We start from the raw sequence: 23,236 nt of genomic DNA on the forward strand, positions 1-23,236 counted from the left end.
TCAAAAACGATTTAATATGCTGCAAATAACCTACTAGTTTTTTATGTTTATTTATAATTCATTTAGGCGGACAACAAGGCTACCAAGTACTACGGACAGTGCGCAGCTAATTAATTTAACGCTTTTTTTCCTAACGTCATTTTTAGTCGATTTTTAGTCGAAAATTTCAGGACTTCAGTCGACCAAGATTTTCTTTGGTTGATTACAGCCCTAAACTGCTGTACAATAAAACGTTGAGCATATAAAAGGGAAGCGGTAAAGAAAAACATGCAGCTTTCAAAATATAAACACATTAAACACAATACAATCTCATCAATGACTCATCTTGAACAAATTGGTTGAGTGAATGATTCAATGACATTCACTTGTCGCCTTGCATTGCGTCTTTTCCACGAATATTACGTTTTCAAGACAACGTCTCTCAAGTTGAAAAATTGTTTTGAAACTTTTGAAAACCCAAAAGAACACAAGAACGCATCCCAAGAGTGCCCACAAACACATAAAGAATGATTGGGCTCAGGTGAACTCTTAATACCGGTTAGACGACTAGTCAATTTTGAAATGTGTAGTTTTTGCGCTTCTAATTTTATGTTAGATCTAATCTCATTCCGTCTAATCTTAGTACTCCAGAACATCCTATCAATAGGCCACTCTTCAAAATATCACTTTATGTTATTTGCATGATCTGCTTTGACATAAAAATGCAGGTAGACCAAGCTGAAAAATAGGCTGTTCATTTTATCTAGCATCCAGGAAGAAGAAAATAAGTGCATCTGCTGATCATACTATTATTTTGCTGTTGGTTGGGGGAGGGTACTGGAAAGGGAACAGGTTGTCTTGTCATGCTGTTGCATGCTGGGATGCTGGAACGCACGTTGGAATACATCCCTTGTTGCCCTGCCGTAATGCTGCCAAGAACTCCAGGCTTTCTTTGCCAGTCTAAAAAAAGTGCAATGGACAGAGATTTCCACGCAGTTTTCTTATACACCATAAACACGAAATTAAAAGTGTCCCTGGCCTGTTTGCTTGCTTTATGTATGTTCCTGGTCCTTGTGCATGATTCATCAGTGCACATTATTCCAAATAAATAAAGTTTGTCTGCATAATATTTCATCAAATTGTACATGATGATTCTTGAGGATGAACTTGACCTTCAGCTTCTACATCTCAGTCAAAAAGCCTCCTTAAAAGTGGATGCAGCTTGCAGCATGCATTTCATGATTAAATTCATTCCCAGTAGATAACATCAAGTCCTGCCACATTAAAGAAGTAAAATGTGTATGATTACTGTGTTATGTTGACTTCAAGGAAGTCACCTTCACTTATATATCAGCTAGGTCAATTACTATACCAAAATGTGGTATGGGTATCTGCATCGTTCTAGTGTCAGTCCCACAAAGCACTGACTCTTTCACGTTTTCTGTTTTGAAATATTTTTAATGCATTTTGATTAAATATTGTCTCAAATATACTCTTTAATTTGAATATATATTTAATTTAAATGTAATATTTATTTAAAATAACTTATCTATTTTAATACATTTTAAAATGTAATTTTAATTTTTAGCAGCCATTTACTCCAGTCTTCAGTGTCACGTGATCCTTCAGAAATCATTCAAACATGCTGCTTTGGTGCTCAAGAAACATTTCCTATTATTATTAATGTTAAAAACAGTTGTGCTGCTTAATATTGTTGTAAAAATCATGACACGTGCTTTTTTCAGGATTCTTTGATAACAAGAATTTATTTACCTTTTGTAATATTATAAATCTCTTTACTGTCACTTTTAATTTGATAGAGTATCAGTGATGGTAATAGCTGTGTGTTTGTGTGTTCATGTGTGTAGAGGGAATGCCTACTCCAAGGCAAAGCCCAGTGGAGGAAAGGGAGGTGCTGAGTGGTGAGGGAAGATCCAACAACAACAACATGGCGACTGATGCCACCACCACCAACCTGCTGGCTTCTGTTAAAGAGCAGGTATACCGCACTGTTTCCATCTGCTTGCGTCTGGCTGTAGGGTAGCTGTAATCTGAATAGCAGCTCAAACATGAGTGGCTGCAGATTGTAGATGTATTAAGTCAACATTGTGCTCATTAGTCAAAAGTCATATTTGCATTATTAATTCTTAGGTGTGGAAAGCTCGCTTTGAGGACACACATATCTAGTCTACACTGAAGTTTAGAGCTGATAACCTTGTTTCCTCTTTGCACAGAGTGATTTTATTTTATTTTATTTTCAGCCAATTTGTTTAAGAACAAAATTCCTATTTACCTGTTTCTTCACATCAGGTTTAATTTGAATTTTATTGTTTTTTATTATATATTTTACTTTATTTATCATCCAAATTGGTTAAAGTCCCCCTGTAGTCAATAATTGTATCCCTTAAAACTCATCTTTGATCACCAAAATTACATATTTAAAAAAAAAGTTTCCTGTAAAAAAAAATTCTTCATGCCTTAAAATAGCTTGAATGTAACTCTACACCCTTGCCTCATTTAGTATGCGCGAATCAATGAATATGCAAATTAGGCCCGCCTCCACTTGCTCACGGCAGCTCATAGATTAACATGGTCAATTTACTGAGGTAAATGCTGCACAATGGTGTCTCTCTTTACAACGTCGATATATTGCTAACTCTACCTGATTTTTCATATCAACAAAAAAATATACCGGGATAACCTGGCATCTCTCGAGACTCCCCTGCTAGTTCACTGTTAATGAAATGCTAATGGTTTGTCTTAAAGCATATTAAAAACACAGCATAGACATATAAACAACATTAAAAACTTGATTTTCACCACATGGGGACTTTAAGAACAAGATTCTTATTTAAAGGGGCTATATGTAGACTTCAGAAACCCTTGTTATTAGCGATACCAGTGGCTGTTAAGTGAACTGCAGCCAACAACTTATTATTGCTCGTGCTCGCACTCGTACACATGTACAAGAGACTGAATGTGATTCAAGGCCCAAATATACATATATTTTCGTTCTTAGTTAGAAGCTGGAAATACCTTAGCAGCGATATACTGTTAATGATCATCCCGACGGCATCCACGCTTCCGAGAGCGACGTTTATATGAATATGCAAATATGTTCTGCAAGCTTTCCTTTTAATAAGAAAATAAATACTCAACCAAAATGACAGTGGTGAGAGAACAGCAGTAGAGCATAGAGATGTTTGTCGACATCATGTCGACAGACGAGGTTATTAAATTTACACTGATGTGATACCATTATTATTTTTTTAATTAACCTATTTTCTTTGCAGGACGCATTGTCATTACAGTACAGAATGGCTCATTCGGCATTATCCTGAACATTATAAGCGTTTGTTTCATGTGTCATAGAACAGAAGAGAGGCTTTTGGGAGCGCGAGTCCTTCATATAAAAATAGGTCTACCAGCTTTCATAGACAACCTAGGAAGTTGGTAAAGGTCTTGTTTCGAACCAAGCGGTTCACACATTCATTGGCAATAAAAAAGTGAATAAAACATCAAAATTATTACATATAGCCCCTTTAACTGTTTCCTCACCTCACCTGTTTTTATCAAGTTTTATTTATTTAATTATTACTAATTTATTATTATTACCAATTTTTTTAATTTTGTTTTATTTTATCAGCCAATTTGGTTAAGAACAAGTTTCTTTTTTGTTTCCTCACATCATGTTTACACTGAATTTGAGACCTGATTTTTACGTTTTTTTTTTTTTTACCATGGTTTGATTATCAGTTTATTTTTATATAACTATCATTTATATATATATATATATATATATATATATATATATATATATTTATATTTAGTTTAAAAGTCTTAATTTATTTTAACATTTATTTTTTACAATTCTTATTTGTATGTTTTCTTGCATCAGGTCTAAATGATGCTTCAGCCATCAAATCTATCTCAGTCCAGTGTCATGAAAATGACTAATTAAACTGTTAGCTTAATCATTACAAATCTTGTTAGTGCTGATAGCTTTCATTAACGCTGTGAATCTCTGTTAAAATCCAACTGATTGACCCATTGCCAGGCTTAACATGTTTCACTCAGACACCAGAAATTGCAGCATGGATTTTATTGCTTCGTGTGTGTGTGTGTGTGTTTGTGTGTGTGTGTGTGTGTGTGAGTGCAGTGATTTGTGTGGTCAAGTCTTGTCTTTTCTTTGTGCTCCTCTTGGACAGAATCAGGACATAGGCAAGTATTGTCACTCTGAACAATAGGTTGAATAGAAGAGACCTGGTACAGCTGGTAGCTCACAGCATGGCACAAGGCAGATAGCCATTGCCTGACTTATCTCTCCAGGAGAACAACACTCAATAATCTCTCCTATTCATTGGCTACATTAATTGCAACATCTTCTAGTGCTTGGCAGCGTGATACCTGAAATACTTTCTGAATTTAATATCAATTTCAGAGCGGATACAATGCTCCAGAAACGTTTCGTTGCAATGTAACAATGGCAGGCAATCATGAAAATATGCGGTAACACAACAGTTAAATTTCTTCTCCTCACTATAGCCAATACAGCAGCAATGTGGGGCTGTTTATATGTGTGTGAAAGAGTGTGTGTCTCCTTTAAGGGCAGCTGCATCAACGAGTCTGTCTCTATCAGAGAGAGGCAGGCCAACAGTGCAGCCTTCTCGCCCTCCGCACACACACACACACACACACACACACACACACACACACACACACACACACACACACACACACACACACACACACACACACACAGAGAGAGACCGAGGTTTCAGAGACAGAACAAGAGGAGGGGAAGAGGCCACAAATTCAGAAGCAAAGAGCAGCGTGACAGGATGGAAGTTGAGAAGGAATGGGATTTAAAGATGATGCATTTTGAAGCTAAATTAACATTGTAACTGGAAACGGGTATGAAGTGTGTGTTGCGTTCACATTATGGATTTGTTTTTGATGATAGAAGGCAGTGATGGTGAAACTTTTGTCCCTCCTGTCTTTCTGAAGGAGCTCCAGTTTGAACGGCTTACCAGAGAACTTGAAGAAGAGAGACAGATTGTGGCCAATCAGCTGGAACGATGCAGGTTGGGGGCGGAGTCTCCAGGTGCTGCGAGTGACAGGTAAGAGGCAGCTTTGAAAAACACTATGATAAAACCTAAATTAATTTGCTCTGTGAGTGGGATTTGAAGGAATAGCTCATGATTTAATGGAATATCTCATTCATAAAAAAAAAAATCTGCCATTTATTTTCCCATATATTTCCAATTATATGTTTTTTTTTGTTTTGTTTTTTAAAGCGGGTGATTTTTTTCTCTCGGAAGAAAACGCATGGAAATCGTTGATGCTCGTATGTTCGCGGCTCGCACTGTGTGAGATGACTTTCGAGCTGAGCCTAATACATTACAAGCACCTCCCGACAATTTTCAAACATGTTTTTTGGCTGATTTTGACCAGTGTATCCCCTATTGCCAAATCATACACAACCACGTCACATAGGCTAGATCTATGAATATTATTACAGCCCAGGGGCACACACACACATAAATACACTCTCTAGTTGTGGCTGTGTTGTTCTCTGCTTTCCACCCAATAATTTGTACACTCGTCTTTTTATTTTATTTTTATTTTCTATCCAAAGCTATAGCAGCAACATTGAAAGCTCCAGTCCCCGTGTTTATTGCCGCCGGCTCGCCGTGCAGTACAGTCGTGTACCCCCTGCTTTGACATGATTATCAGGTTAACTGATTCGTAACGTGTGCAATGGCTCACAACCTCCTGAGTTTCCGAACTGCGCAATAGCTCTGTGTGAGGAACAGAATTAAATTTAGGATATTTACTTCCATTTTGCTGTTGTTCTTAAAGCTCGTTTGTATGTCTGGACATTCAAATATGGCGCCTTAATATGCATTAACCAGGTTTAACATCAATGACGTCAGACATCAGTGGTTCTTGCTTGTCTTGTCAGACAAGTTCGGCGTAAATGATGGCAGAATTTATTTATGAAAAGAACATCTGTATTGCGTTCTCATTATTACCATGAGGCCTGTTTTTTCCATTCAAAACATGCACGGCTTTAAATATTTGATCACTGTTGCTGGTGCGTTTTTTTTACAGCTGAATAGTTGGCAGTGATGGTACTGAAGGAAATGAAAACTGTCTTGTCATTTACTCACTTTACACGACATTTGACATTTCTTTCATGGAATACAAAAAACATATGTTTAAAGCAGAATGTCCAGGATTGGTTTGCAACACACTCAACACCACTGAAGGACAAAAAGGAGGATACTGAGCAAACCGTTCTTTTGATGGTCCTTTTTGTCATTTTTGAGCTTGACATGTTCAGCAGTGCTATTTTAGTATAGTTTCATTTGTAATTTTACTTTTAGTAATTTTGTTGTTTTTATTTAATGTCTATATAGTTCTTATTCATTATTTCAGTTTTAGTTTTAGTTATTTTAGTACTTCAAGTTAAACTTTTTTTTTTTTTAATTATGCCATTGCCTTGACAACAAGCTGAAATAAAATAATGTTTCTTTATATATTCCCTTTTATTTCAGTTTATTTTAGTTTTAGGTAACAAGAATAACCCTCTTTTGTTGTATGGAACAATGCAGCTTGAACATCTTTTGTGTTCCATTTAGGTTTGGAAAGACCTATGCAATTTTTCATTTTTAGATGAAATTTTCCATGAATATATCATATGTAATTATTATAATTATTTTATTTGGTGCAGGACGAAGGCAAAAAATTATATATATATATATATATATATATATATAATACTGTATTTATGGCTAGTGCTCACTGCTCACCTACCAGCATCCACCTTTATGCTAATCAGTCATGGTTAATTCCACTTAACAGAATTAATATTCATAGCACCAAAATATGCATTTTTACGTAATCGTCACAAGGACGTTTTAGGCTTGATTATTATACTTTTATGATATTTAGCTTTCAAATGTCTCTCATGAGTGTATCCGTGGCAACCACAAATTTACCCCACCCCCCACTCCACCCCACACTTTATGGATCACTCCTACGCCCCTGCTGACACGTGAAAAACAAATTAAACTGTACAGTATATGTAGTCTGTGTACATACTGTACAGAAACGCAGCATTCACTGTTCTGTATTTCTCATGGTGTGTCACGGTATGAAGGACAAGTGTGCAGTGATGCATAAACTGTCATCTCTCTTTCCCCACTGAATAATTACTTTTATGGCAAGTGGGTGTTTGTCAATTTACCATAAACACATTCAAGCTTTAGGGCTATTGTGAAAGTTTCTCATTTAATGAATGTCATGGAAAGAGTGCTCCTGATAAATCAGAGATGTTTGTTTCAGCCATAACTTCAGGAAGATTTATTTACAATCTAGTTAACAGCAGTACAGTTCTTCCTCATCCCTTGCTTTGCCACATTGAACTCTTTGTGCCTGTATGTGTGTGAGCACATGTCAGCTGCCTTGTTTGTTCTCCTCGTGTTCGAAGGAGTGTCTGTTCTGTTTTTTCAGATGGCTTGTGCTGTTTTGCCGCAGTATACAGGACATTTTTTTCCTTTTGCTTGAAGAGGGTCCATGCGTGCACTCTTGCTACCATGCAACCCATTACCTTTAACCTTTCTCTACGTGGCATTCCTGCTGTCCCCCTTCAGCTGTCACTGTACCCTGTTGACCGGTGTTCTTTGACCTCTCCTTTGCAGACAGCTACACATTTTGGCAGGCATTAGCAGACACTTGTCTGCTGTTTTAGGACAGTGGTGTCTGCATTCTGATGTTTATTCAACCTGAACTCCAAATGTCCTAATTCTTGCCATTCTCCCTCAGTTCCTACAAATGCACAAGTGTGTTAATTTCTTGTGATTAACCGGACAGGATTTTCAAATTTGTGTCAGAGAGATGAACGCGACAGTCAGTAGACTAACAATGTGATTGATGTTCACTGGTAATGGTTTCCTAATGGCAAGCAAACGGAGCGTATCTTTTTGCTTTTCATTGACTTATTGGAAGATGAGATGGGTCATTCTACAAACGGATGCCATTTGTGCTTCTCATAAACATATGGGTGAAAAATAACTAGAAATATAAATAGCTAATGCCAACAGAATAACAGACCAACAAAACAACAGCATTTTTTTTTAATATATAATTTTCTGTTTTTCTGCCACAAGGATGCCTTTTTGACCAAATGCCTTATGCATGATAATAAAAGCTAGTTTTTTCGCTTTAGTATCTCTATATGAGACCCTGGACCACAGAACCGGTCACATGTCGCACGGGTATATCTGTGGCAATAGCCAACAATACATTGTATAGGTCAAAATTCTCAATTTTTCTTTTATGCCAAAAATCATGAGTATATTAAGTAAAGATCATGTTCCATGAAGATATTTAGTAAATTTCCTACCATAAATATATAAAACATGTATTTTTGTGAGTGAATGCAGCACAATCGCGAACATAAATGGACAACTTTAAAGGCGATTTTCTCAATGTTTTTTTTTTTTGCACCCTTAGATTCCAGATTTACAATAGTTGTATCTCGACCAAATATTGTCCTATCATAACAAACCATAGATCACTGGAAAGCTCATTTATTCAGCTTTCAGATGATGTATGAAGCTCAATTTTAAAAAATGGACCCATGTGACTGGTTTTGTGGTTCAGGGTCACATATAATGTACATTTGTATATTATAGTTCAATTGTATTATTATTTAAAAGAGAGGCTGTGTCCCCAGGTATGTGTCAACCCTGTTACCATCATGTTTCTCATCATGTCCTCTATTATTTTATTTTAAAGGTTACTAATTTTGTTTTGGAGGTCTCCTGGAATAGGTTTACATGCATCCAAGGCCAAAAACACTTTCATTTTCTCATAATATACTGTGCATTGCAGCATCACCTCTTTTCTCACAGTCTCTGAAACGGTTCTAAAGGATTGCCCCTCCTTTCCGAGAGCCTGCTCTGCTCTCATTGGCCCAGTCTGTTGCGAATGGTCCTACAGCAGATCGGAAACAAAACACCCATTACCATATCTGAATTTCATCTACGGAGGCTTCCTCAGCACTTGAGTGATACAGCGAAACGATGATGTCAGTTTTACTGTATCAGTAGAGTACAGTATCGAGCCCAAGTCCTCAGCCAAGTGCATGCAAAGTGGATTTGCTTTCACAGCGCAGAAAACAGCGTCTTCTTGATATGTCGACAGCACGAACCAAACTCTTCCAGGCCTCAGCTACGACTACAGTAGAAGTTGATCGTGGGCAGCCAATGAAGACCATATTGCATTGTGCAAATTTGTTACAAACCTACAAAGGAGGTTTTAGGAATCATTTCTTTCTTTTAAGGGACAATAGCTCCATTTATCATGCACTTTGGTGTACAATCACATGAGATGAAGACTCTACTCTAAAAATGTGTTTATTTATGTATGGCGCAGGTTGTCAACGCTTACTTTTCTAAAGGAAAATCAATTAATTATGCTTGAGATTGCACAATTTATTAACACTTAAACACAATATCGGTCTGTTCTTTTTTTTCAATCAACTGAAAAGGCACTCATTTCATAAAATGCCTCAGATGCGTTGTGCACTGCGTATGTCTTTGTTCTCCTCTCATTTCATCATTTCTCATGTCTTCATTTTTTTCAGCTCCTCTGAGAAGTCTCTTCTGTGGAGATCTGCAGGTATTTTTTGTCTATTTCTCTTCCTGCTTTTAGACATTTTAGACAGCTCTGTGGTCACATACATACAACACACACCCCATAGTCTAGCTTGGAACACTGACCATTAGATGGTTGAGCTGAATGATTTTTGTTTGGTGGATTGAATTCCTGCCTAAATTCTCTTTTCCCTAATAGCACAGGGTATTATGTTGTTGCTTTAGTTACAGTCTCCTAAAGTTGCACTACAACTTATCAGTATAGCAAAGTCATGCTCCATTACCATAAATAATATAACTAAAGTCATGGATGATTTATTTATTACTTCAGTCACCAAAACATTTCATTTAAAAAGTCAAATTTAACATCATTGCTCAGTATAACATTGTAATCCTTGGTATTTTTAATCACAGAAACTGTGGCAAGAGCTCTTTTAGTCTTACTGTGTTGCTGTTGCTGTTTCTGGACTTTTTCTTTTTATTCTGCTCTGAAAAAGACAACAGACACTGAGGTCTTGTGATCTGGTCACCCAATATAATGAGCCACATCCCATGAATTATTCCACTGAACCACACTTGGAATCTCTTTCCGTCCCTAAATCCTCGCTCACGCCTCTCATGTTCTATTATCACAGAGCAGCTTAAACTTTCCTGCCTTTTTCTTAAGTTCTAATTCCTATCATCGTCCTTTACTGTGAGAATGATTTCCAAGTAGGGAAACACAATAGATAAGACACTTTATTTTTAATCTGTCAAAATGATTGAAAGCATTTTAAATAATCTGTCAGTTCTTTAAAATTGGGTAAATGGTGGAACATTTGAGGTTAATGCTCCCTCTAATTATGTCTAGGTAACTGTATCTTGATTAAACCTGCTCACAGTGTGTTAACCCTTTGGTAACCAGAATCCTCAGGTGCAGGTGTGTCCAAGCCGTCGGATGGTTGCACCTCGCCCACATTTGGGGTCAGAGGACAGGGGCCACTTTACTCCCCTGAACTGGAACAGATTTCTCTGCGTGAAAGTGAGGGTCTGTTCATCCACACTCCATATTGCTTTTTGCTACCTCTTATGTGAACAATTTATACTTGTACTGATGCTTTAATGAAATATTCCAAGTTAAATACAACTAAAGATCTATGGGCAGCATCTGTGGCCTGCTTCTGTAGCATCTGTGGCCTGCTGTTGATTACCACAGAAAGCAGTGGCTACGTCCGAAATCACATTCTGTCTGGAGTAGGTACTCACTTTGAATAAGTAATTACTTCACGACTGTTAAAAAAGTATGTTCTATACTCTACTTCCATTCACTAATCCCAGTTGCCTCATGGGATAGTAAAGTGTCCATCATATGCACACTTCAGAATCTCGCTGGAAGAAGCAGGTCATCTGGGTACTTTTTGCCTACTTTTTTATGAGTACCGTGAATTCAGACATACTTCATTTGTCACATACTGTTTTCGCCTACTATATGATGCAGCCAGTGTTGTCTCACAATTATTCACTACTGTTAGAAAGTTTAAAATTATGACGATTTTTTTTAATGCTTTTGAAAGAAGTCTTGTATGCTCACCAATGCTGCATTTATTTGATCAAAAATACAGCAAAAAGCTGTAATATTGTAAAATATTTTAATTTTAAATAACTGCTTTCTGTTTTAATACATTTTAGCTATTCATGTGATGACAAAGCTGAATATTTAGCAGCTTCATTACTCCAGTCTTCAGTGTCACATCCTTCAGAAATCCTTCTAATATGCTGATTTGCTACTCGAGAAACACTTCATATTATTATTATGCTTTCTGAAAGTAAAAAGTGTTTGGAAACCTAGCTGGGATGCACTTGCATTTCGTAAGCTAATTATCCTTTTGAGGTGGATTGCTGTGGATGAAAGTCTGGTGTTTCTGATGGAATACTGATGTTGATGTTTATAAAGTTATTGCTCCATGCAAAAAGTCGTATTATTACGGATCATACAGTATGTCAAGCAACGGTAACCAGGTTTACTTTTTTTAGCTGGTTGAAAGGGGCATAGCATGGTAGTACCATGACATTCTTTTAGATACTGTACTTTGGACTAGAGTACTGTGTAAATACTATTACATCCAGTAGCATGGTATCATTGCACCATGGTATGGCTGCTGTTTGGCCAGGAAACGCTTCTAATGTTTAAGTGTTATGGTTATACTTAACATAATGTGATTTTTGGCACAGCCAGCTAACCTGGTAGGCTTCTACTTTAAGCGCATTACAATACACATTAGAGCTTTCAAGTGAAACAAGTGAAAATGAACAACTCTCATTAATACTTCAAAAACTAATGTGTTCTTGTTTATTGAAATAATTAAATGTGAATATCAATATCAACAAATTGAATTAAAACAATGGCCTGCAGCTTTCAATTATTTAGCAATAGGGTAAACATTAATTTTCAATACTCTCAAATATTATTTGACTACACATTCAGTTTTAAAGTACAAATAAGCAGTAATCCCCCCCCCCCCTCTCCTCCCCCCCCCCCTATAAATATTGCTGTTTGATTCATTTTAAAGGTGCATTAAGTAGTTTGGTGCTAATTTTAAATGTTTTACACATTAAAAAATGTGTTCTGTTTGTTTGAAAAGCCATCTAAATGATGTACACTCACATGAGATGAAGATTACTCATAATAACTTTATATAAAAGGTGTTTTATTCATACATGGTGCGGGTCGACCTGTCTATTTCGCCATGTTGAAATGACGTGATTCGCGGTGTTTCAGTAAACGTCGGAGAGAATCCTCACGCTCATTGGCTGTCGCCTCTGTCTGTGGATACACTAGTAGAGTTGTTTGGTGACACGAAAACGAAAATTAAACAATGGAACGCGGTTATTACAGTCCTTCAGGAGAATTGGTAACTTACCTATACGACTGAAGAAGACTGACAAAGACAAAAAACGAGCGTTACATAATTAAAATAAAAATGACATAATTTACATAAATATCAACATAAATAAACTTAGAGATCGTGCTGAACCATGTCGATAGATGGCAGTGCAGCTTCTAACAACATTGTGGTATCTGTACACGAAGAACAGCAATGCTAAAGAAAGCCAAAGTACTTCTAATACCTTTAAGGCACAGCAAATCATCCTGATTTTGTTCCGTCTGTTTACATTAACATGAGACATAACTGTTTACAAATTACCGATACTATAGAAAACTGGTAAACCACTAAAACTGGTATCATAACATGTTTAATTATAGTATTGCCTTAGTACCAAAGTATATGTTTCTCATTCACTTTTACAAAGTGAGGGACGAGTCGTCATTATATCCTGTGGTAATGGACAACAGGCCACATATTCTATTAATAGAACTTAAGTCGTATTTAACCTATTTAGTTCAACTAAGTTACAAAGGTTTCACCATTTCTGAACAGAAAATCTTTTGTCTATTTCAGTATTTTTCTGGTTTGCTTTTTTCTTGCTGTGTCCTTTGCTCAGGGTCTGCTGCAAACTCACGCAGCTCGACTCAAATGAATTCGTATTCGGATAGTGGATATCAGGAGGTGAGTGGTTACTATAGTAACACAGTGACGCCCAGGCGATCAGAAGGGAGGTCCCAGTCGACAAGCTCCGCCCCCAGTGGAAGCCCCACCTTTGCCATGAGCTCTAGGGCTGAAGGACAGGCCTCAGCACAGGTATAAACACGCAAATAACTTGCTTAATCTAACTTTGCATGCTCTTTTCGCTTTTTCGAATGTCATTAGCTCTGAACGATATTTTAATCAGGGATGGAAGTTTTCCATATTTATACGGACTTCCGCGTTTTTCGACTTGAGAAGTATGACGCACGTGAATCGCGAAATAGCCTTAAACAAACTAAACACTGCAAAACGCTGCGTTTTCAAATACCTTCCATTCACGGAATGTTTCCGACAACACTGTAAGAGCTAGCGACGCCATCTAGGGGCTGTGTGCGGGACAGGATGCATATCAGAAAGGATCCAAAATTAACTCTCGCCAAGCGGCAAATGCTCGTAAGTTCAAGTTGGCTAGTGTTTCTCGTCAGTCGAGGCGATTATGAAATGGCAAAGATTATGGTTTATCGAGATATAACGTATAATAGTTAGCATGTTTCAGAGTGCAGCGCGGTGCCCTGTGTGTCTGCATGTTTCCGGTGTTTCCGGAGCGGCTCGGGTCGCAGTAAATGCTGCTCCACACGAAGCCCACCTCTGCTGTGAGTTCGGCTCGATTATAACGTGCTTTTGAAAACGCAACATACGCCAAACATCTCAGACTTGTAATGAAAATCATTTATTATCAACCAAAGAGAAGCTTTAAGAACTTCCTGTTGTTTGTCGCCAAAATAAAAGCTCTATGGCATAAACTTTTGAAAGCAAAGCATATAAGACAGCCATAAATATAGTATTGCAATTTTATTGTTGTTCTGTAAAATAAAATAACATTAATTTATATAAGCAAATATTATTTATTTAATATAGTATATTGTGTTTTATAGTATAATACATATTATTAACTAGCTGATCACATGCCTGATTTATCATTCATCTTATAGTATTGTTTAGAATTTAATGTAACTGTATTAATAGAGTGTAGTGTGTATGTATGATGGTTATAGTGTCTGTCTGTAATGTGTTTTTCAGGTGGGCGGCAGTGGGCGTGTCATGAGACGAGTCAGTTCCGTTCCTTCTCGTGCTCCATCCCCACTCTACACCCCGTCCCCGCCTGCGTCCCGCCAGCCTCTGCGTACTTCTCTTGGAAGCCCTTATGGCTCGCCCATAGTCTCAGAGCCTCGTCCTCTACCTAGCATATTTCCCGGCACCACCTTGCCTCCTACCTCCAGCCACGCCCCTGAACCAGTACACTCCAGCTACTTGGGACGCCATGGAAATGGGACGGGGTCAGATTCTGGGTCTCCGACTCTCCTGCGGGCCGGTATGACAGCTCAGCCTCAGCAGTACGGGACCCTGGGGAAGCATGACACACGTGCATATGAAAGCACTCACTCTTCTTTTGGGTCTCGGGCCTATGACATCTTTGAGAGGATGGTTCTTTCGAGACCGGATAGCCTTACAGGTAGGTTACACATTAAAACTGTCCTATTTTACAGTTATTATTGTTAAGGTTAGGAGTTGTTCTAAAGTACACTACCTCTTAAAGTTTTGGGGATCAGTTGTTTTGTAAATAAATTAATACTTTAATTCAGCAAGGATGCATTAAATTGATTGAAAGTGACAGTAAAGACTTTTACATTGTTGCAAAAAAATTCTGTTTCAAATAATGCTGTTTCAATTCATCAAACAAAATGCATCATAAGGAGTACTTTTTTCAACTGTAATACTAATAAGAAATGTTCTTTGAGCAGCATATCAACTGGGATTCAATTACATCACAGGAATAAATTACATTTCACAATGTTACTGTATTTTTAAAATAAATGCAGAGTTGAGCATAAGAGACGTCTTATTTACGTCAAACTTTTAAACAGTAGTTTAACAGCAACCAGTGATTTTCTAAATCATAAAACTTTATTCTATAAATCCATAAAACGATTTTCTCCTCCATCCTGACCAAGCCAGAGCTCTATCAAACACAATTTCTACAGCACTCTTGAAAAGTTACGGATTTAAGGACACAGATTTGATATGTGTGAAACTTTCTTAGCGTTGTATATGCGTTATATTATACAAGGATTAGTAATGCTGTCACTTATCTGTGTTTGTATGCATGTTTGGTTTGGATTATAAAATCTTCCGTGGCTTAAGAAGGTATTTCTTTCCTGAAAATCCCCTCATGAGGTGAATTTTCAAAACATGGAGAGAAATGTGAATAACTAAGCATTTTTATTGAAATGTGAATTATTAAGCATTTTTCGGTTTAATCTATGACTCATACTGTCTCTTAAAATTACAAGAGCCACAGGAAGAACACTTAACACATCTCTCGACATAAACGTGTCAGAAGATGACTCTGTACGTGGTGATGGTCTAGGTGGGCGCCACAGCGAGATTGACACAAATTGGTTCTCATAAAAGTGCAAAAAATTATTAAAGTAATTGCTCCAACCCGAATGATCATAACCCTCTGATTACAAGATGCTGTGTGTGCATATACGTTTGTGAATCAAAAGTGCTGAGATGCATTAATATAGGGCCTGTAAAGTATATTGTTTCAAAATCGTATTACAGTCTCAATTCCATTTGCAATAAACATCCACATGAAACTGGAGCTGCATGGATATTGACTTGTGTGTGTGTGTGTGTGTGTGTGTGCGCGCATGCATATGTCTTTATGCTTGTGCTTGTGTGCTCTAGTAGGATTACTCTGATGATAATCTCACATTACTGACTCCGGGATGCTTCCTCAGATGAGCCCCACTGCCCCATTTAGGCCGTATTTCTCTGTAGATCATGCGTGGTGTAAAACCATTGAAAACTAAGCTTTTAACTCCAGGCCCTTCAGAATAAACATTTGGAGATGTATGAAGTGATTAGAAATTTATGAAAGACAAACTCACTGAATTCTGCATGGCTGTTCTAAGTCAGCGAGCTGTGCAGCTTTGTTCGCTTCAAGTTCACAGCTTATGATATTGCCAGTCTGATTGACATGTTAGAGCCCAATTGAGGCATTTCTATGTTAATTGTTACACTGACTCAAAATTCAGTCACTGTATAAAGGCAGAATAGGGATATTTCCTAATTCTTTTGGACATGAAGCACAGTACCACCATGGTACTCTATTCTTTTAATGGAGAACTCCGGTCAATTTTAACATTGAGCTCATTTTTTTGTAAATTTGGAGTGCTGTCAATACAGAGAACAACGACAGGTTGTTTGAGGTGGATTGCTGTGGATGAAAGTCTGGTTATGTGTTTCTGATGGAACGACAGGACATACAGGTATGTGCGCTGGCTGAAATAACATCATTTTTATTCATATCTTTCACATCTACTGCAGTCAGATTCACCCGTGTTCACTCTGAAGGAATCACTCACATTGGCTGTGCACTTGTAATGACACATCAATGATGTTAAGAGGCTAAAAGCAGGTTTAAAACTTGCCCCATTGAAGTCAACAGGGTGCAAATTTTAAAAAGAGGGTAACACGGTGTAGGCAACACCGATTTTTGTCGTTGTTCTCTGTACTGACAGCACTCCAAATTTACAAAAAAATGAGCTCAATGTTAAAATTGACCGGAGTTCTCCTTTAAGCTCCTTGGAGAACTATGTACATTTTATAGTATTTGCATATGGTAATCATTCTTTACCATGGTATCAAGATTCTGATTCACAGGCTCTTCAGATTTAATTGGATTCTTATTAATTTAGTATATTGCCCAATTTGCTTACCAAATAAATTATCTTTCTCCAAGAGCTGTAAATAATACATCATTGCAGTTTTTCAGACTGGTAACTTGTCTTTTAGAAATGCATGAAAAGAACTGGCTTAAAAGAGTGATTTGTTTCAGAAATCAGGCTACACTGGTCACGCTGCATGTTTTTGTTTCACTAAAAGAACTGAATCTTAATGTGTCATTTTTTACACTGGTTACATTGTTTTTACATGTAGCTTGCAAAGACCTTTCTAGACATTGATTCACAATAGACTGTATTTTATTGCATCACATTCAATACAGACTGCAAACTCACTTTCACACTCATTCTTTGCCGTGGCGCTGAAGATTCAGATTTGGCAGAACTAAAAACATTTTTACGCAGTGCCTACAGTGAAAGTAGGGAATAATAAAATTGAAGAATCAGTATCAGGATTGTTCAAATGAATAGCACGATTAATTGGAAAAATCAAGATTTTTACCCAGCCATAGCAAATTATACATTTTGGTACTGACAGAAGGAGGCACTAACACTATAGACCAAGTGACCATGGTTATCAGCTAATGTGATAAACTCGCAATGGCCAAATATGCCTATTGATACTGACTGGAATGTCTGTTCAGCTGATAGTTTGAAGGCAGAGATCGAAGTTTGTCTGCTTAGGTTGTGGGTCAGATGTTTGCAATTGAAACTTCTGGCTTTGAATGTCAGTCTCACAAGGTTGCATGCGAATACATGCTCTACAGCTCTTAAAACACTTGTACACTAATGAGCCCACTCTGCAATGTCAGTTTAAGCATTTGGGTTTGTCAGTAGTTTCAGAAATTATTCTCCAAGAGTTGGGTAATTGGGTATGCAAGTTTGGGTAGGCGTTCATGAGCAAATCTATTGTATCCTGTTTGCCATGAAATTATGTGTGGGAGAGACCTTTGACTAATTAGTCTAAATTGCACAATTAATTGTATGCTTATCTCTGATTGTGTCAGGCAAACTGACATTCATGTCACCAACAGCAACACTGCATAGTGCTTTCTTTCAGTATAAAAACTGTTTGAGGCTGAATACGCCTCGTTCTTGATCAAGGTCACTATCTCTCACAGATACATCTAAAGGTGTGAGAGTCCAGTGGAGTGGTTAATTAAAGCAAACTGTTTTTATAGAATACAACTTGCATCCCCAGTCGAAGATTCATTTGCCTAGTGAAGCACAACTTAATTTCTTCCATATCTGGTTGTAAAGCCGATTGGTTGTACAGACTGACTTTGCTGATGAACAACAATTTAATCAGTATCTAGCACCTAATCTGCACAAACCATCCTGGATGGAAATTCATGCTGCAAAAATAAAGCTTATTTATGGGCATCTATGGTTCCATGGAGAACCCTTTAACATCCATGGAACCTTTCCACTGCACAAAAGGTTCTTTAGATTATTAAAATATTCTTCACACTAAGAAAAAAGTTGTTCTTTTAAGAACTGTTCACTGAAAAGGATAAGGTTGGCACACCACAGCTCCATAAGTAGATTAATAATTTGCATGTTGTTCTCACCAAAAGGGATGTTTTTAGTAATATGGCTCTTCAACAGACAAGCAAACCATTAACAAGTAGGCCCTTGTATACATCAGGGTATTACATCACATGATTAAAGAAAAATTCTACAAGTCAAGTGTACAGTATACATGTTTAGATGCATTTTACAAAAAAGCAAAATACAAACATGAAAACATCAAATAACTAGAACAACCAAATCTAACAATGAACATCATACTGCAACAAATTATGAAAACCCTGCACCCTAACAGAATATCACAAAAAAAATGAATAAAGCCGTTATACATTATTAAAGAAAAGCAGAATCTCACAAAAAAATTAATAAAGCCATTATAAAATATTAAAGAAAAGGGTGAATGCCACAGTTTTCATTAAGACCATTTGATGACTTAGAAGAACCATTCTGGGGTCCCCAAAGAACCTTTTAGTGAACAGTTCTTACATGTCATCACTGCAAAAACTCCCTTTTGGAACCTTTATTTTTAAGAGTGTATTGTAAGCTGATCTTTTCAGTAGAGTATAATCTTTTTGAGAAATATTGCATAGATTGGATGCACTAATCTAAAGAGTGGATTTGTCAGTTTTTTATTAATGTATAAACTCATGACATTGACCGACTGTGATTCTCTAATCTTCATCTAGGCTTGCAAACCTCTTATAGTCAGAACAGCCAGTTAGGCCAGGAAGCCCGCTCTCCTGACTGCCACGTCACACCAATATACGAGGACAGAACCTTCCAGAACCCTCTGTACCAGAGCCCCACGCACGGCTCCCAGAGCGCTATGTCTAGAAACAATACAGGTATGTGCCGAATGTCCTTCACACACCACTGCTGTCTTTGCAAACTCAGTGAATGAGGTCTGACATTTCCACGGTGTTAATCTTAACAGTGTCTGTATTGCGAACTCTCTCACTCAGGGTTTGGTACTTTACAAAGGACCACTAGTCAGTGTAGCACTCTGAGGTACCAGCGAGGGTTATTCTCAATGGGCTCCATGGCAACGCACTCTGACACCTATCGCCCCGCCCATTACCGCCAAGCCGACTCGAACTACAACAGACACGCAGCTGCCGTCGACAACGCCGTCACACGCTCGCCTTCCATAGACAGTGCTCACAAAGATCCAAGGTGAAAAGCCGAATCGAGTCAACAAACGTTGCAGAGTGCTTCAAGAAAAGATTTAGGACCAGCTTTGAAATCATTGACATTTAAAACATGAAGAATTTACCCAGCATGTCTTCCGCATTATTCTAACTTGTATATTTGTTGATTCTCCACAACATTGTGCATGTTTCTTTATAATCATATTTCTAGGCATGTTTAGTTTGCAGACAGAACGTAAATTTGACAGAAAATGTAAACCAGATCGCCTGAGCGTTCATTCACATTTGCAGTGCATATTTTAATGACAAATATGATTGGGGGGAAAAATAGAAGCTGGAACGATTTGATGTATTTAGTTGTTTGCCCTGATGCTAACATGTAAACACTAGTATTATGAGTGAAAACATTGGAATATTTTATTTAAATCTGCAAACATTAATTTGTCAATGTGGGATATTTTTCTTATTTGTATGAGTGTTTGACATCTGAATTCTGTATGCCTGTGGGGGGTGTTAGGGAGTTTGCCTGGAGAGACCCTGAGCTGCCAGAGGTGATCCGGATGCTGCAGCATCATTTCCCTTCTGTCCAGGCCAATGCTGCAGCGTACATACAGCACCTCTGCTACGGAGATAACCGCATAAAGGCAGAGGTATGGACACACACACACACACACACACACACACTGCACTTAATAAAGCATTATTTAGTTGCTTTATGCACATTTATTTGGACAAAAATCTTGGACATAAATCTGTTTAGTGCAGGATGAGGCATCATTATTTATAATAACTGCAGATTTTAAATGTGTACACTACTGTTCAAAAGTTTGGGGTCTTTTTGAAAGAAATTTATACTTTTTTTAAGCACAATAATTTGATCGCAGTGACAGTAGAAACATTTATATTGATTTCAAATAGGCCTACATGCTGATCTTTGAACTTTCTATAAAAAAACCCCTGAAATATATGTATCACAGTTTCCACAAAAATATTAAGCAGCACAACTGTTTTCAACTGTAATAACAAGAAATGTTTCTTGAACACCAAATCAGCATATTAGAATGATTTCTGAAGGATCATGTGACACTGAAGACTGGAGTAATGCTGAAAATTCACTTTTGCCATCACAGGAATAAATTACATTTAAGTATAAATAGAAAACGGTTATTTTAAATTGTAGAAATATTTCACAATATTACTGTTTTACTGTATTTTTAATCAAATAAATGAAGCCTTGGTGAGCATAAGGGACTTTCACAAACAAAACCGACCCCAAACGTTTAAACAGATAGTGTTTATCTGCTAAAGCAAGTGTTGTCAGTGTTTAGGAGGACAATAGGGCAAACGCATCCTGTATAGAAGTAAAATGGCTCACAGGGACTATGCATGAACTCCAAACCAGTGAATTATTGGTTCATTTTAGTGAATCATTTCATTATGACTGTTCTTGAATACATGAATAAATGTCTGCTTGGCTACAAAGCTGCTTGTGCAAACAATGTGATAAATGTAGGGTTTTAACATTTCATGTTGAATAAATTACTGGTCGTTACTGGAAAAGCTAGAGTTTTTTGAAATAGCAGTTAAATGACTAGTATGCTATTGAAAAATGTGTCTACTTTTAGCTAGTTAGCAGAAAGAGAAGCACTTGCACACTCTTACTGTATGCTTCCAGGTGTGTCGTCTGGGGGGAATCCGGCACCTGGTGGATCTGCTTGACCACAAAACCCTGGAAGTTCAGCGGAACGCCTGCGGAGCTCTGCGGAACCTGGTGTACGGAAAAGCCACCGACGATAATAAAGTGTGTGTGAGGAATGCCGGTGGAATCCCAGCTTTGGTTCGTGTGTTGAGAAAAACTCCAGACTCTGAAGTGCGAGAGCTCGTAACCGGTGAGTGGAGTCACATGACTGACTGACATAAGAGAGTCTTTCTTTTGCTCTTTCACTCCCTCGCTCTTTCTGACTCGCTTTCTTTCGCTCCTGTGGTGATATCAGTTTGAGCTGTGAAGCTCAGATCAGAGATTACAGTCAGTGGAACTCGTGGCTGTGATTAATGTGGAGGGACAAAGTATTTGATTAAAAGCTGAGCTGACACAAACTTGCACGCACACACATTCTATCCAAGCTGGAGACCCTAAGTATCGCTAGATAGATACTGGAAAATTCTACACTCCCAAGCAGTTTTCTAGATGTATAGAGTTTATTTTCACTGTCATTTCTCAAACAGAGGCAGCAGGTTTGTTCAGCAAAAACAAATCTCTCTTCTGCACACATACTCGCAACCACAGAGACTGTTTTGTGTTAATGATCTCTGTCTGCGGGATTTTTTGTTGCACTCCCACTGTCTCTTTACAGTTTTACTGCACTCCTCTGAATGTGTCTCTCATTGTTCTAATGAGCTGTTAAATGATCACGTGTGTTTTTAATTTCTTATTATACATAAAGGAGTTTTCATAAAGGAGAAAATTCTCAATGCAAACCCTAAAATGAAAAATGGAAATATGGCCAATGGCATCTTTTAACTTGATCGCTAAATGGATTTAAATCATTTGGCTAAAGGATTAAGAAAAGTAATTGGCATTTTTTTTATTTTTATAGTTATTTAAGTCCGACAAATCACACAAAAATCAGTTCATTACTGTATTGTTACATTTAACTGAATTTTTAAATATGAATTAAATTAAACAATTACTTGTAATGTAAAAAAAAATATTAAAATAAAAATGATCATTAATAATAAAGTAAATCACTTATGTGACTAAATTTCACACTATGCCTTTAAATAATGTATGTTGTTATGATTTCTAAAAGATCATGTGATACTGAAGACTGGAGTAATGATGCTGAAAATTCAGCTTTGCCATCACAGGAATAAATTAATTTAAAAATATATTAAAAAAGAAAACTGTTATTTTAAATTGTAATATTATTTCATAATATTACTGTTTTACTGTATTTTTGATCAGATAAATACAGACATTATTAGGGGCTTTCGCACCGGAGGAGCCATTGGCGGGAGTTCCAGGTTTTTGGCGCGTTTGCACTGCAGGAACTAGGAACGATTTTAGTTCTAGGAACTCCTTTTGGAGGAACTAACTCTACGAACATGGAAAACAGTGATAGATGGACCTCTCAACCTTTACGCTGAGGAGAAAATCCAACGTGACTTTGAAGTGACCAAGCCAAACATGATTATGTATTTCTGCTCAGCTAGCAACACTGGACATCAACCACACGGCATAAGCTAATAACTTTTCATTACTGTCTACTTTCTATGTATAAGAGTTCTATCTAATAACGTATTAGACAGGATTGTTAAACAGATCGTAAACTAATGAAGATGGAGAATGGGAGCGATGTGTGCTCAGGCGTTCTCAGCGCAGTCAAAAAAAAAAGTCACAACAACAAGCGTGGCTTGCATCACTTCAGAGTTGTGGTGCGAATGCAACCAGGAAAATGTTCCTATGGGAACCATTAGTTCTCGGGAACCACCCTGGAGGCTAGGTCCTACAACTAAGTCCCTAGAACTATCTGGTGCGAAAGCAAGTGACCATAAGAGATTTCTTTAAAAAATAGAAATCTTAAATATTCTGAACATTT

The 23,236-nt window shown here is 37.4% G+C and overlaps 1 protein-coding gene across 5 annotated transcripts in view; it reads left to right on the forward strand.

Annotated features, from left to right (window-relative positions):
* Positions 1–23,236, forward strand: part of pkp4 (plakophilin 4) — a 38,198-nt gene that overhangs the window by 5,141 nt on the left and 9,821 nt on the right. Inside the window, exons 2-11 of one of the 5 annotated variants that reach the window (XM_084129291.1) lie at positions 1,848–1,978; positions 4,987–5,099; positions 9,635–9,669; positions 10,549–10,665; positions 13,128–13,324; positions 14,291–14,723; positions 19,176–19,334; positions 19,452–19,662; positions 20,155–20,287; positions 21,313–21,526. In XM_084129291.1, coding sequence (XP_083985417.1) covers positions 1,853–1,978; positions 4,987–5,099; positions 9,635–9,669; positions 10,549–10,665; positions 13,128–13,324; positions 14,291–14,723; positions 19,176–19,334; positions 19,452–19,662; positions 20,155–20,287; positions 21,313–21,526 — 1,738 coding nt within the window. In that variant the 5' untranslated portion in view covers positions 1,848–1,852. Of the gene's footprint in view, positions 1–1,847; positions 1,979–4,731; positions 4,894–4,986; positions 5,100–9,634; positions 9,670–10,548; positions 10,672–13,127; positions 13,325–13,534; positions 13,664–13,766; positions 13,864–14,290; positions 14,724–19,175; positions 19,335–19,451; positions 19,663–20,154; positions 20,288–21,312; positions 21,527–23,236 lie in introns of those variants that run through there. The other 4 variants (XM_084129290.1, XM_084129292.1, XM_084129294.1 and 1 more) reach the window with 4 other exon arrangements.

Source organism: Abramis brama (assembly GCF_963993115.1).
Source record: "Abramis brama genome assembly, chromosome: 11".
In the NCBI taxonomy this organism is placed as follows: Eukaryota; Metazoa; Chordata; class Actinopteri; order Cypriniformes; family Leuciscidae; genus Abramis; species Abramis brama.